The following is a 12,746-nucleotide window of genomic DNA, read 5'->3' on the forward strand; positions in this document are numbered from 1 at the left end:
CTGGGGCGCCCTGGGACCCCAAGATGGACCTAACTGAAGGGATCCTGTTGTCTGTGCCTGCAAGACCTGTCTTGGACTGTATTCCTGTTGTCTAAATAAACCTTCTGCTTTACTGGCTGGCTGAGAGTCATAGTGAATCGCAGGAAGCCGGGGGGACAGGCCCTTGTGTCCCCCCACACTCGCGACACCCTATTATACAGGGAGGGAAACTGAGGCAGAAAGAGGGAAAATCTGTGCAGGACAGCTGGGGATAGAACCCAGTAGCCCTGAGTCCTCCTGCTCTAACTATTAGACTCCTTTCCCCTCCCAGAACTGGGATAGAACCCAGGAGTCCTGGCTCCCAGTGGCCCCTGCTCTAACCACTAAACCCCACTCTCCTCCCAGAGCCAGGGATAGACCCCAGGAGTCCTGGCTCCCAGCCCCACCTGCTCTAACCTACTAGACCCTACTCCCCTCCCAGAGCTGAGGAGAGAACCCAGGAGTTCTTGCTCCCAGGCCCCCCTGCCCTGTGAAATCCAGGGTGTGGCCAATTCTCCAGTCCCCACCCACCTGCCCCATGGTTATACCAGGCCCACAGGTGTGTTGGGATGAGGGTATATGATGCCAGAACCCCATATCCCATAGAAGGACCCTGAGCAGGGGAAGGGGACAGGGCTCTTTGGGTGCAGGGTGGCTGACCTAGTGAAATGGGCTTTAACCACTGTTCAGTGCCCAGAGGCCAGACATCCCAGTGAATAACCCCAGTTACGACAGAAGGTGCATCACAATGACTTGACAGGTTAAGTCCCATGACTGCAATAGGGGTACAGAAGGGCACAGTTTACTCAGGGACAAAGGGCGGAGCGGTTGCCTTGCATAGCAAAGGTGTCTGCACCCGCTCTGAGGCTGAGCTGGGACTAGGAGACAGACTTCTTGAAAGTCTCTGTTAGGGATAAAAGGGGTAAAAACCAGGTGGGGGGCCATGGTAGGGGCGGCTCCAGACCAGCTAACCGGGAAGAAGAGGTGGAGGATGCTTTTCTTAAACAACTCTCACAATCATCCACAGCCCAGGACGTGGTGATGCCGGGGGATTTCAACCACCCAGGGATCGGTTGGGAAAATATCCCAGCCGGGCACAGATCTTGGAATGCAGTGGAGACAGCTTTGGCGAAAGCCGCGAGGGGGAGGCGGTTCTGGATTTGGTTGTGCCCCAAAGGGAGGCACTGGTTGAGACGCTGAAGGTGGAAGGCAGCTTGGGTGAAAGGGATCGGGAAATGACAGCGCTCGCGCTGCTAAGGAAACAGCACGGATCAGCCAATGGATGGGACAGGCCCGTTACTCGGTGAGGAGGGAAAGCCAGGAACAGAAAACGAAGCGATGGCTGAAGTGTTAAATGCCTTTTTTGTTTCCGTTTTCATCAGCCGACTACCCTAGTGAATGTCAGCGGACACGGGGCAGGACCCAAGGCTACAACAGGCAAAGAGCGAGTTAAGAATGACTTAGCTAAGTTCCATGTCTTCAAGTCGGCAGGGCCTGATGCCGTCTCACACGACCGTCTCATACACAAACCAGAGAAATCCAGTGGTTGGAAAACCGCTCCCAGGGAGCAGTGATCAGTGGTTCGCAGTCAGGTTGGAAGGATCCCTTGAGTGGATCTGGATCCCTTGGAGGGATCTGTCCTGGGTCGGGTTCTGTTCAGTGATTTGGATAATGGCACGGAGAACGCACTCTTAAAGTCTGAGGACAATACCAAGCTGGGAGGGGTTGCAAGCTGTCACGGACTCCCAGCCCCCAGGCTCTCTCGGCTCCCTACGGCCCCTGGGACGAACCCCCCAGTGTGACAGCCCTTCTCGGGGTCACGATCTCTCATGGGGGTTAAGCCCTAGGCACCAGCGCCTCCTGGGACCGCACCTCTCTGAGCCCCCAGCAGCCTGGCTCTGCCGTGGGCCCCCTCAGGGAGTCCCCTCGCTCTGGCCCCCGGGGCCCCCACCCCCAGAGGGAGGAACGCCCCCCGATCTCTAGCTGCAGTGACTACCAGCATCACACAGGAGGTTTATTGAGCATCTGGACCCAGCCCAGGCAGTTCTCAGGGCCCTCGGGCCTGGCCAGTCTCAGCCCCGGCCAGTTGGGTCTGTCCAGTCCCCATGGGTCCGGCTGCTCCTTGTCCCCAGCCCAGCCCCACCCAGCCCCCTCCTTCCAGCCCAGCCCCCTAAATCCCCTCCCCCACCTGCCCCTCCTCCGCCCTTTGTCTTCGGTCCCAGGTGAATAGGCTGCTGGTCCCCTCTCTTCTGTCCTTTGTTCTCCCCAGTCTGGTCAGGTCCCCGGGCCCCTCTCTCCTCAGCCCAGTGGCTCCCCACTGGCCAGAACCGGCTGGCTCCCAATCTCCAGGCTGGTGTCTGGGGTCCCGGCTGCAAGGCAAGGTCACACCTGGTCCCCTGCAACCACAAACCCCCTCCTACCCCCGTGTTATGTATGCAGCACAGAGGGAAACTGAGGCACACACCATGTTCATGCAAAACACTAAGAAAACCCCCCACTTCATCACACTAGTGCTTTGGAGGACAGGAGTAAGATTCAAACTGAACTGGACAAACTGGAGAAATGGTCTGATGTAAATAGGATGAAATTCAATCAGGACAAATGCAAAGTGCTTCACTTCGGAAGGAACAATCAGTTGCACACACACAGAATGGGAAATGGCCGCCTAGGAAGGAGAACTGTGGAACGGGAGCTGGGCTCAGAGTGGATCACAAGCTAAAAGTGAGTCACCAGTGCGATGATGTGGCAAAACCAGAGGCCGTTCTTCTGGGATGTCTCAGCAGGAGTGTTGTAAGCAAAGCAAGACACCAGAAGTGATTCTTCAGCTCTACTCCGCGCTGATGACGTCTCACCTGGAGTCTCGCGTCCGGTTCTGGGCGCCGCACGCGGGGAAAGATGTGGGCAAATCGGAGAGAGTCCAGGGAAGCGCAACAAAAACGATTAACGGTCTAGAAACCATGGCCTAGGAGGGCAGATTGAAATTAGTCGGGAGAAGAGAAGACGGAGGCAGGGGGACGACATAACAGTCTTTAAGTACAAGGTTACGAGGAGGGTGACGGATGGTTCTTGTGCACTGCGGCCAGGACAAGGAGCAATGGGCTTGAACGTCAGCAAGGGAGGTTTAGGTTTAGGTTGGACGTTAGGAAAAACTTCCTACCTGTCAGGGTGGTGAAGCACTGGGGTAAATCGCCCAGGGAGGTTGTGGAATCGCCATCACTGGAGGTTTTGAAGAACAGGTGGGACAAACCCCGGCCGGGGGTAATACCTAGCCCTGCCTCGGTGCAGGGGACTGGCCTGGACGGCCGAGCAAGGTCCCTTCCAGGCTGACATGTCTATGAGTGTCTGATTTCGCCCCCCCCCCCCCGAGCCGAACCAGCCAGTCGCCCACCTGGAGGAGGATCGGAGCCGGCACCCTCTAGAGGAGAAGGCCCCTGTGCCCAGAGAAAGGCTCCTGGGGGGCAGGTGCCCGGAGTGGGTGGCAAAGGTAGCTTGGGGGCTGGGGAGGGTTTTGTGGCTCTGCGTGGATCCCCCACCCGCTGCGTGTCTCCCTGAACATCCACCTCCATTGAAATTAATGGCTGACCAGATGTCCCGATTTTATAGGGACCGTCTCGATTTTGGGGTCTTGTTCTTATATAGGCTCCTATTAACCCCCAGCCCCCGTCCCGATTTTTCACACTTGCTGTCTGGTCACCCTAAAATTAACTGCCCCCCCCCCCCCCGGGGGGTGGGAGCCAACCCATTCCCTGGCTTGCAATGACCAGCCAAGGCAAGGAAACAGACTCAAAGACGGGAAAGGACCTGCCTGAACTGGAGATAGAACCCAGGAATCCTGGCTCCGCCCCCACCCCCTTTCCCTTCCCTTCCCAGAGCCAGGGAGAGAACCCAGGAGTCCGGGCTCCCCCCACCCCAACCCATTACCTCTCCCCAGCCAACTCAGCTGCTTCCTGAGAAGCAAAAACCCCCCCAGGATTAGGACGCAGGGGAGCCTAGAGAGCTGGCGCGGCTGGAGGGGCCCCTGGCCGGCCGGTGACCAGGGCTTCCTTAGCAAGACAGGGGGACTCTGTTGGGGGACAGGGGGTCCCCGAGAAGGCAGGTGAGAGAATCCTGCTTCCCACGACTGTCACTACCCAAAAGGGCTGACAGGGCAGAGTTCAGTGGTACTACCCCGCAAGGGAAAAGGAGGGAGCCTGGACACCTGGGTTCTCTCTCTGGCTCTGGGAGGGGAGAGGGGTTAGAGCAGGGGGGGCTGGGAGCCAGGACGCCTGGGTTCTCTCTCTGGCTCTGGGAGGGGAGAGGGGTTAGAGCAGGGGGCTGGGAGCCAGGACGCCTGGGTTCTCTCTCTGGCTCTGAGGGGGGAGAGGAGTCAGAGCAGGGGGGGGCTGGGAGCCAGTATGCCTGGTTCTCTCTCTGGCTCTGAGGGGGGAGAGGGGTCAGAGCAGGGGAGCTGGGAACCAGGACGCCTGGGGTTCTCTCTCTGGCTCTGGGAGGGGAGAGGGGTCAGAGCAGGGGGCGCTGGGAGCCAGGACGCCTGGGTTCTCTCTCTGGCTCTGGGAGGGGAGAGCGGTCAGAGCAGGGGGGGCTGGGAGCCAGGACGCCTGGGTTCTCTAGACATGAGCGCATACCATGCAGTTCCATTGCCTGTTGGGTCCTCGGGGGCCAGTCCCGGGGGCGTGACGTGATCTTTCCCTCCTGGCTGCGCCATGGTTACCAAGCCCGTGAGGGCACCGCGGGGGGTGGGGGGATGATTTTGGGCCCCTGGGAGCAGGCTGGGAATGTGCCGTGGCAATAGGGTGACCAGATGTCCTGATTTTATAGGGACAGTCCCGATATTTGGGGCTTTTTCTTACATAGGTTCCTATTACCCCCCCCCCCCCGCCCCGATTTTTCACACTTGCTGTCTGGTCACCCTACATGGCAATAACACGGCTGGGAGCAGGGTTGGGGAGACAGAGCCCTTGGGTGTGAAGAGATGGTAACGCCTGCTGGGCTGTCAGAGGTGATTATATCTGGGAGGGAGAGATTTGCCAACTGTCAACTGATGCCAGGGTGGAGGGGGGAGGGAAAGGAATAGAACCCAGGAGTCCTGGCTCCCAGCCCCCTGCTCTAACCACTAGACCCCACTCCCCTCCCAGAGCCAGGGAGAGAACCCAGGAGTCCTGGCTCCCAGCCCCCTGCTCTAACCACTAGACCCCACTCCCCTCCCAGAGCCAGGGAGAGAACCCAGGAGTCCTGGCTCCCAGCACCCTGCTCTAACCACTAGACCCCACTCCTCTCCCAGAGCCAGGGAGAGAACCCAGGAGTCCTGGCTCCCAGCCCCCTGCTCTAACCACTAGACCCCACTCCCCTCCCAGAGCCAGGGAGAGAACCCAGGAGTCCTGGCTCCCAGCGCCCCGCTCTAACCACTAGACCCCACTCCCCTCCCAGAGCCATGGAGAGAACCCAGGAGTCCTGGCTCCCAGCGCCCCGCTCTAACCACTAGACCCCACTCCTCTCCCAGAGCCATGGAGAGAACCCAGGAGTCCTGGCTCCCAGCGCCCCGCTCTAACCACTAGACCCCACTCCTCTCCCAGAGCCATGGAGAGAACCCAGGAGTCCTGGCTCCCAGCGCCCCGCTCTAACCACTAGACCCCACTCCTCTCCCAGAGCCATGGAGAGAACCCAGGAGTCCTGGCTCCCAGCGCCCCGCTCTAACCACTAGACCCCACTCCTCTCCCAGAGCCATGGAGAGAACCCAGGAGTCCTGGCTCCCAGCGCCCTGCTCTAACCACTAGACCCCATTCCTCTCCCAGAGCCAGGGAGAGAACCCAGGAGTCCTGGCTCCCAGCCCCGCCCCCCAGCTCCAACCACTTTAAGATCCAACCTGCCCTGTCCTCCCTGCCTCCGCCTCCTTCCTCCCTCCCGCCCCCACCGTCTGGCATTTAAAGGACTCACCCCCCGGCCTGGCACCAGTGCATCCAGCCTCCTGCGCGCCCCGGCCATGACCCTGAGACCGTACTGCACCTGCCGTGGCCAGGGCGAGGGGCTGCTCTTCCGGCAGGTGAGCTCCGGGCACGGGGGCTGCGAGCCAGGACTCCTGGGTTCTATCCCTGGTTCTGGGAGGGGAGTGGGATCTAGTGGTTAGAGCAGAGAGGGCTGGGAGCCAGGACACCTGGATTATCTCCCTGGCTCGGGGGGGGGGGGAGTGGGGTTTAGGGGTTAGAGTGAGGCGGGTTGGGAGCCCGGACGCCTGGGTTCTATCCCTGGCTCTGGGAGGAGAGAGGGGTCTGGTGGTGGAAGATGGGTCCCGGACTCCTGAGTTTTCTCTGTGGGGCTTTGGGAGGGGAGTGGGGTCTAGTGGTGAGAGCTGGGTTCTCTAGACATGAGCGCATACCGTGCAGTTCCATTGCTTGTTGGGTCCCCAGGGGCCTGACGCGATTATTCCCTCCTGGCTGCGCCGTGGTTACCTGGCCTGTGTGGGCTCCAGGGGGATGCTGGGAGCCCAATAACACAGCTGGGTGCCGAGCTGGGACGATGGAGCTGCTGGGTAACTCCTGCTGGGCTGATTATATCTGGGAGGGGGAGATTTACCAACCGGCAACTGATGCCATGATGGAGAGGGGGAGGGAAAGGAATAGAACCCAGGCGTCCTGGCTCCCAGCCTCCCCCCCACTCCAACTACTAGACCCCACTCCCCGCCAGTGCTCACTGGATCTCCCCTCCACAGCTCTTTGAGCCCGTGAGCTGCACCTACACCTACCTGCTCGCGGACCTGAAGACCAAGGAGGCGGTTCTGATCGACCCGGTTCTGGAGACGGCCAAGCGGGACGCGGAGCTGGTGAGGGAGCTGGGCCTCAACTTACTGTATGCAGGTGAGAGCAGCTCCCAGGGGGTCTGGATGGGGACAGTCTCGTTGTGGAAGGGAATGGGGTCAGGGCCTTTCCCCTGTAGGGGGCACAGGCCCCGATCCGGCCCCAGGGCAGGGACTGGCTGGCTAGGCGGGTGGAGAACGGGGAACGGGGCCTTTCCCCTCTGGGGGGCACCGGCCCCGAATCGGCCCCAGAGCAGGGACTGGCTGGCGCGGGGAATGGGGAACGGGGCCTTTCCGCTCTAGGAGCACCGGCCCCGATCCAGCCCCAGGGCAGGGTCTGGCTGACTCAGGGGATGGAGAATGGGGCCTTTCCCCTCTAGGAGCACCGGCCCCGATCCAGCCCCAGGGCAGGGACTGGCTGGCTCGGCAGGGCGGGAACAGGTCGGGTTCCCGTCTGTAAATCCCTGGTTCTGCTCCGCGCAGCCAACACCCACTGCCACGCCGACCACATCACGGGCACCGGGCTGCTGAAGAAGATGCTGCCCGGCTGCCGCAGCGTGATCTCCCGGGACAGTGGGGCCTTGGCCGACATCCTCATCCACGAGGGCCACGCCCTGGAATTCGGGGCCTTCGTAAGTCACCTGGGCACTGGGGCTGGGAGCCCGGACTCCTGGGTTCTCTCCCCGGCTCTGGGAGGGCCGGGGGGGGGGTCTAGTGATTAGAGCGTGTTTGGCAGGGGAGGGGGCGCTGGGAGCCAGGACTCCTGGGAGGGCAGGGGGTCTAGTGGTTAGAGTGGTGGGGAGGTGGGGGGAAGGGGAAGTTGGGAGCCCGGACTCCTGGGTTTCTCCCCAGCACTGGGAGCTGAGTGGGGTCAGAACAGGGGAGTTCTCTCCCCGGCTCTGGGAGGGCAGGTGGGGGGTCTAATGATTAGAGCGTGTTTGGCGGGGGTGGGGGCGCTGAGAGCCAGGACTCCTGGGTCCCATGGAGGGTCATGTCGCTGGCTCCCCGTGTCTGCAGGCCCTGGAAGCCCGCTCCACCCCCGGACACACGGACGGCTGCCTGACCTACGTGCTCAGTGACAGGACCATGGCCTTCACCGGGGACGCCCTGCTGATCCGGGGCTGCGGCCGCACCGACTTCCAGCAGGGTGAGGGCGAGCTGGGGTGGGATGGGATGGGGGAGTATGTGTTACCGGGGGGAGGGGTAGTGAATGGTTACCGTGGAGACAAGATATGGGATATGATGGTGGCCGCCATGGCGATGGGGGACATCTCCAGGTCATGCCCAGCAGTTGCCACAGCGATGAGGAACATGGCTGCTGGTTGCCAAGGCGATGGCAGGGTGTGTCTCTGGGGCTCAGCCAGTGGGTGCTGTGGGGATGGTGGGGGTGCCCTGCCAGGGGGTTCGGCCAGAGGGCGTTGGGGGTGCTGTGCTGGGGGTATGGCAAGAGGGAGCTGGGGTTCCCATGGGGCACTGGGGGGGATGGTGGGGGTGCCCTGCCAGGGGGTTCGGCCAGAGGGCGTTGGGGGTGCTGTGCTGGGGGGTATGGCAAGAGGGAGCTGGGGTTCCCATGGGGCACTGGAGGGGATGTCGGGGGTGCCATGCCAGGGGATTGGCTGTGTTCCCCACCCCGTGGTAACCAGGCCCCACTTCTCTCTGCCCCCCAGGCTCCCCGGAGACCCTGTACCGCTCCGTGCACGAGAAAATCTTCACGCTCCCCGGAGACTGTCTGATCTACCCCGCCCACGACTACACGGGTGAGTCCGAGCGCGGCGCTAGGGGGCGCTGTGCCGCGGGGGGCGGGGGGAGCTCTCCTGGGCAGGACGGGTGCAAGGATGTTTCGCGCCCTAGGCAAAACTTCCACCTTGCGCCCTCCCCCCTCCCCGAGCCCTCCGGCAGCTCCCTGCTCCCCCTGCCCTGAGGTGCCCCCCCCCGTGGGAGCTTCCCACCCCCCTCCACCCTGAGGCGCCCCCCCCGTGGCAGCTCCCCATCCCAGCTCACCTCTGCTCCGCCCCCTCCCCGAGCCCTGCGGCACCTCCCCACCCCCCTCTGCCCTGAGGCGCCCCCCCCCCCGCCCCGCAGCAGCTCCCCCCCACCCCAGGTCACCTCTGCTCCGTCCCCTCCCCGAGCCCTGCGTCAGCTCCCCAACCCCCCCTCCACCCTGAGGCACCCCCCCCCGCGGCAGCTCCCGCCCCCGCCCTGAGGCACCCCGCCTGTGGCAGCTCCCCACCCCCCACTCCACCCAGAGACGCCCCCCCGTGGCTGCTCCCTCCCCCCCGGGGAGCCGTGCGGCAGCTCCCCGCCTCCTCCCCGAACAGGCCGCCCTCGCTCTAATTCTCCTCCCCTCCCAGGCTCTCGGCGCCAATCAGCTGTTTGGCACCACAAGCCTGGGAGGGAGAGAAGCAGAGCGGGCGGCGCGCTCAGGGGAGGATGCGGAGCAGAGGTGAGCTGGGGCGGGGAGTTCCCCTGCGTGCCGCCCCCCCCCCCTACTTGCTGCAGGCGGCCCTCCCCACATCCCCTGCCCCAGCTCCCTCCGCCGAAATGCCGCCGACGACTGGGGTCGCTGCCGAAGAAAATGCCACCCCCCAAATGCTAGCGCCTTAGCCGACCGTCTAGGTCGCCTAATGGGTTGCACCGGCCCTGCTCCTGGGGCAGTCAGGGCTGGCCCCGATGCCCCAGCCCGGCGCTAGGGGGCGCTGTGCTCCAGGGACCCCCCCCCCCCCCACTGGTGCTGTATCTCACCCGCCCCCTGGCACCCCCTGCAGGCCAGACGGTGTCCACGGTGGAGGAAGAGAGGACCCTGAACCCCCGACTGACCCAGAGCTGTGAGGCCTTTGTCCAGCTGATGAACAACTTGAACCTGCCTCAGCCCAAGAAAATTGGTGAGGCTGGGAGCCCGGATGCCTGGGTTATCTCCCAGGGCTGGGAGGGAGGAGGGTTGGTGGGTTAGAGCAGGGGGGGCTGGGAGCCAGGATGCCTGGGTTCTCTCCTGGGGCTGGGAGGAAGGAGGGTTGGTGGGTTAGAGCAGGGGGGACTGGGAGCCCAGAGACCTGGGTTCTTTCTCTCCTGGGGCTGGGAGGGAGGAGGGTTGGTGGGTTAGAGCAGGGGGGGCTGGGAGCCAGGATGCCTGGGTTCTCTCCTGGGACTGGGAGGAAGGAGGGTTGGTGGGTTAGAGCAGGGGGGGCTGGGAGCCCAGAGACCTGGGTTCTCTCCTGGGGCTGGGAGGGAGGAGGGTTGGTGGGTTAGAGCAGCTGGGAGCCAGGAGTCCTGGGTTCTTTCCCTGGGCAAGGAGGGTTGGTGGGTTAGAGCAGCGGGGGACAGCGAGCCAGGACGCCTGGGTTCTCTCGCCAGCTCTGGGAGGGGAGTGGGGTCTGGTGGGTTACAGTGGGGGGGGGCTGGGAGCCAGGACACCTGGGTTCTCTCCTGGGCTGGAAGGGAGGAGAGTTGGTGTGTTAGAGCAGTGGGGGGCTGGGAGCCAGGACTCCTGGGTTCTGTTCCCAGCTGTGGGCCGTGGAAGGTGTAGACGAGGCCAGGACCCCTATCACTCTGTCTAACACTTGTCTCTTCTTCTGTCCTTTGCAGATATCGCTGTCCCGGCAAACCTGAAGTGCGGGATCCAGGATGTGGAGACTTAGCCCCACCCTCTTTACTCCAAGGCCACACCCCTCACAACAAGCCCCTCCCACCTCCACATAGGCCATGGCCTCTCATTGACCCTTACTAGGATGGAAGGTCCTTTGGCCTGGGGGCTGGGGGGGGGGGCTGTCCCTGACTCTCACTCCAGTCCCCACCTTTAAAGGAAAGCTGGGACCTCGGTGGGACTGTGCATCCATTAATGGGGGCAGTTAATGATCATCGACCGTTGCAGGTTCCCTTCCCCCCCCGCCAGCGCCCCCATTCCTCTGACAACCCCAGTCTGGCATTAGGGAGTCTGCACCTTCCTCTGCATTGGCTGTCATGTGGGGGTGTCCTGCTGGCCTCCCCTGGGAAGCAAAGCCACCCCCCTCTTCTCTGAGCTTGGAGTGCGGATAGCAGGGGACCCCAGCCTGCGCTGAGGTCCGAGAGAGACCCTCAACCCCCCATGCCCTGTGTTTGAATAGTGGGGTGCCCTGTGGGAACCCCACTTGGTTCGGTTAGGTCCCTCCCTCACCCTGCAGCTGAATGGGGGGGAACCCCCACTCCCAGGGGCTCTGGGTTAGTGCTGTTTGCACTAGCTAGACTTTCCCCATCTCTGCCCCCGGGTCTCGGGCGAGCCTGGCCCTGGACTCCCCGCTCCGTCGGGGGCCAGGGGAGGGGAAGGGGGCCCTGTCTGGGAGCGGGGCTGAACCTCAGCGGGGTTTGGAAACGAGCAGCTGCTGCCGCCGCCAAGAAAATAAAATTCTGTTGGACCCATTTGGACTTGATTTCGCTTCGCAAGGCAGGAGGCCGGGGTAGAGGGGCCCGTGGGGCACGGGCAGGGCGGGAGGCTGGGGTAGAGGGGCCCGGGCGGCTCGGGCAGGGCGGGAGGCCGGGGTAGAGGGGCCCGTTGGGCACGGGCAGGGCGGGAGGCCGGGGTAGAGGGGCCCGGGCGGCTCGGGCAGGGCGGGAGGCCGGGGTAGAGGGCCCGGGCGGCTCGGGCAGGGCGGGAGGCCGGGGTAGAGGGGCCCGTGGGGCCCGAGTGGCTCGGGCAGGGCGGGAGGCCGGGGTAGAGGGGCCCGGGCGGCCCGGGCAGGGCGGGAGGCCGGGGTAGAGGGGCCCGTGGGGCACGGGCAGGGCGGGAGGCCGGGGTAGAGGGGCCCGGGCGGCTCGGGCAGGGCGGGAGGCCGGGGTAGAGGGGCCCGTTGGGCACGGGCAGGGCGGGAGGCCGGGGTAGAGGGGCCCGGGCGGCCCGGGCAGGGCGGGAGGCCGGGGTAGAGGGGCCCGTTGGGCACGGGCAGGGCGGGAGGCCGGGGTAGAGGGGCCCGGGCGGCCCGGGCAGGGCGGGAGGCCGGGGTAGAGGGGCCCGGGCGGCCCGGGCAGGGCGGGAGGCCGGGGTAGAGGGGCCCGTGGGGCACGGGCAGGGCGGGAGGCCGGGGTAGAGGGGCCCGGGCGGCTCGGGCAGGGCGGGAGGCCGGGGTAGAGGGGCCCGGGCGGCACGGGCAGGGCGGGAGGCCGGGGTAGAGGGGCCCGGGCGGCTCGGGCAGGGCGGGAGGCCGGGGTAGAGGGGCCCGGGCGGCTCGGGCAGGGCGGGAGGCCGGGGTAGAGGGGCCCGGGCGGCTCGGGCAGGGCGGGAGGCGGGGTAGAGGGGCCCGGGCGGCTCGGGCAGGGCGGGAGGCAGGGGTAGAGGGGCTGAGGTTGCAGGGCAGGACCCCAGGCTGGCTGGGGCCATGGGGCCAGCCTCTTACTGTAGTTTCCCACCAGGGGGCGCTGCTCCCTCACTCTTTCCCCAGCCTATTCTCCGGCTTTGCAGCTGGGGGGTCGTGGGTGCTCTCCTCACCCACGCCCGCAGGCCCCCTCGACTCCCCCCTAGGAACAGCCGTGGGCGCCTACACGTGGCCTTGGCCCAAAGAACGGTGAGAGGGAAGGAAAATCGGCTTCCATCCCTCCCCGCACCCCACAGAGCCAAACTTTTCCCCCATCCTTCCTACTAGTTCTTCCCTCTTCCCTTCCCTCCTCTGCACAGCCACAGCATCCCGCTTCAAAAAGGGACCCCCACCCCTCGGTCTGTCCCCACCCACCCTGACCACCGCAAACAGGCCCAGCCAGCCGGACACCACCCCAGAGCCAGGCGCAATGCTGGCGGGGCTCCGTCCCAGCTGGAGTGGGAAAGGTCTTTCTGCCTGGTGAACTCCATGGGGCTGGGATAGAGCCAGCCCCAGACACCCCCTCCAATAAGGGGTGCTGCCCCTTTAAGGCTACAGCCCTGGCAGAAAGGAATTGTGGGTGATGTAGTCCCCAGGGTTGTAGGCTGGGCAGTGAG

General features: G+C 64.3%; 1 protein-coding gene across 2 annotated transcripts; it reads left to right on the plus strand.

The window, feature by feature from the left end:
- The first annotated feature begins 5,959 nt into the window (after positions 1 to 5,959).
- LOC101940172 (persulfide dioxygenase ETHE1, mitochondrial) lies at positions 5,960 to 11,199 on the plus strand. 2 transcript variants are annotated; one of them, XM_065574024.1, is made up of 7 exons: positions 5,960 to 6,058; positions 6,725 to 6,869; positions 7,292 to 7,440; positions 7,826 to 7,955; positions 8,476 to 8,565; positions 9,574 to 9,690; positions 10,391 to 11,199. In XM_065574024.1, the coding sequence occupies exons 1-7, from the start codon at positions 5,999 to 6,001 to the stop codon at positions 10,441 to 10,443; spliced, it is 744 nt and encodes a 247-aa protein (XP_065430096.1). In that variant the 5' UTR covers positions 5,960 to 5,998; the 3' UTR covers positions 10,444 to 11,199. The 2 variants fall into 2 exon arrangements, with proteins under 2 accessions (XP_065430096.1, XP_065430097.1); XM_065574025.1 differs by lacking the exons at positions 5,960 to 6,058; positions 7,292 to 7,440 and having other exon boundaries at positions 6,731 to 6,869.
- The last annotated feature ends 1,547 nt before the right edge of the window (positions 11,200 to 12,746 follow it).

This window comes from Chrysemys picta, chromosome 20 (assembly GCF_011386835.1).
Source record: "Chrysemys picta bellii isolate R12L10 chromosome 20, ASM1138683v2, whole genome shotgun sequence".
Classification (NCBI taxonomy): Eukaryota; Metazoa; Chordata; order Testudines; family Emydidae; genus Chrysemys; species Chrysemys picta.

Excerpts from the sequence above, each read along its gene's own strand:
- LOC101940172 (XM_065574024.1), top strand. The coding sequence starts at position 5,999 with ATGACCCTGAGACCGTACTGCACCTGCCGTGGCCAGGGCGAGGGGCTG. Across the intron at positions 6,059-6,724 it reads AGGGGCTGCTCTTCCGGCAG|CTCTTTGAGCCCGTGAGCTG; the intron begins GTGAGCTCCGGG and ends TCCCCTCCACAG. Across the intron at positions 7,956-8,475 it reads CCGCACCGACTTCCAGCAGG|GCTCCCCGGAGACCCTGTAC; the intron begins GTGAGGGCGAGC and ends TCTGCCCCCCAG.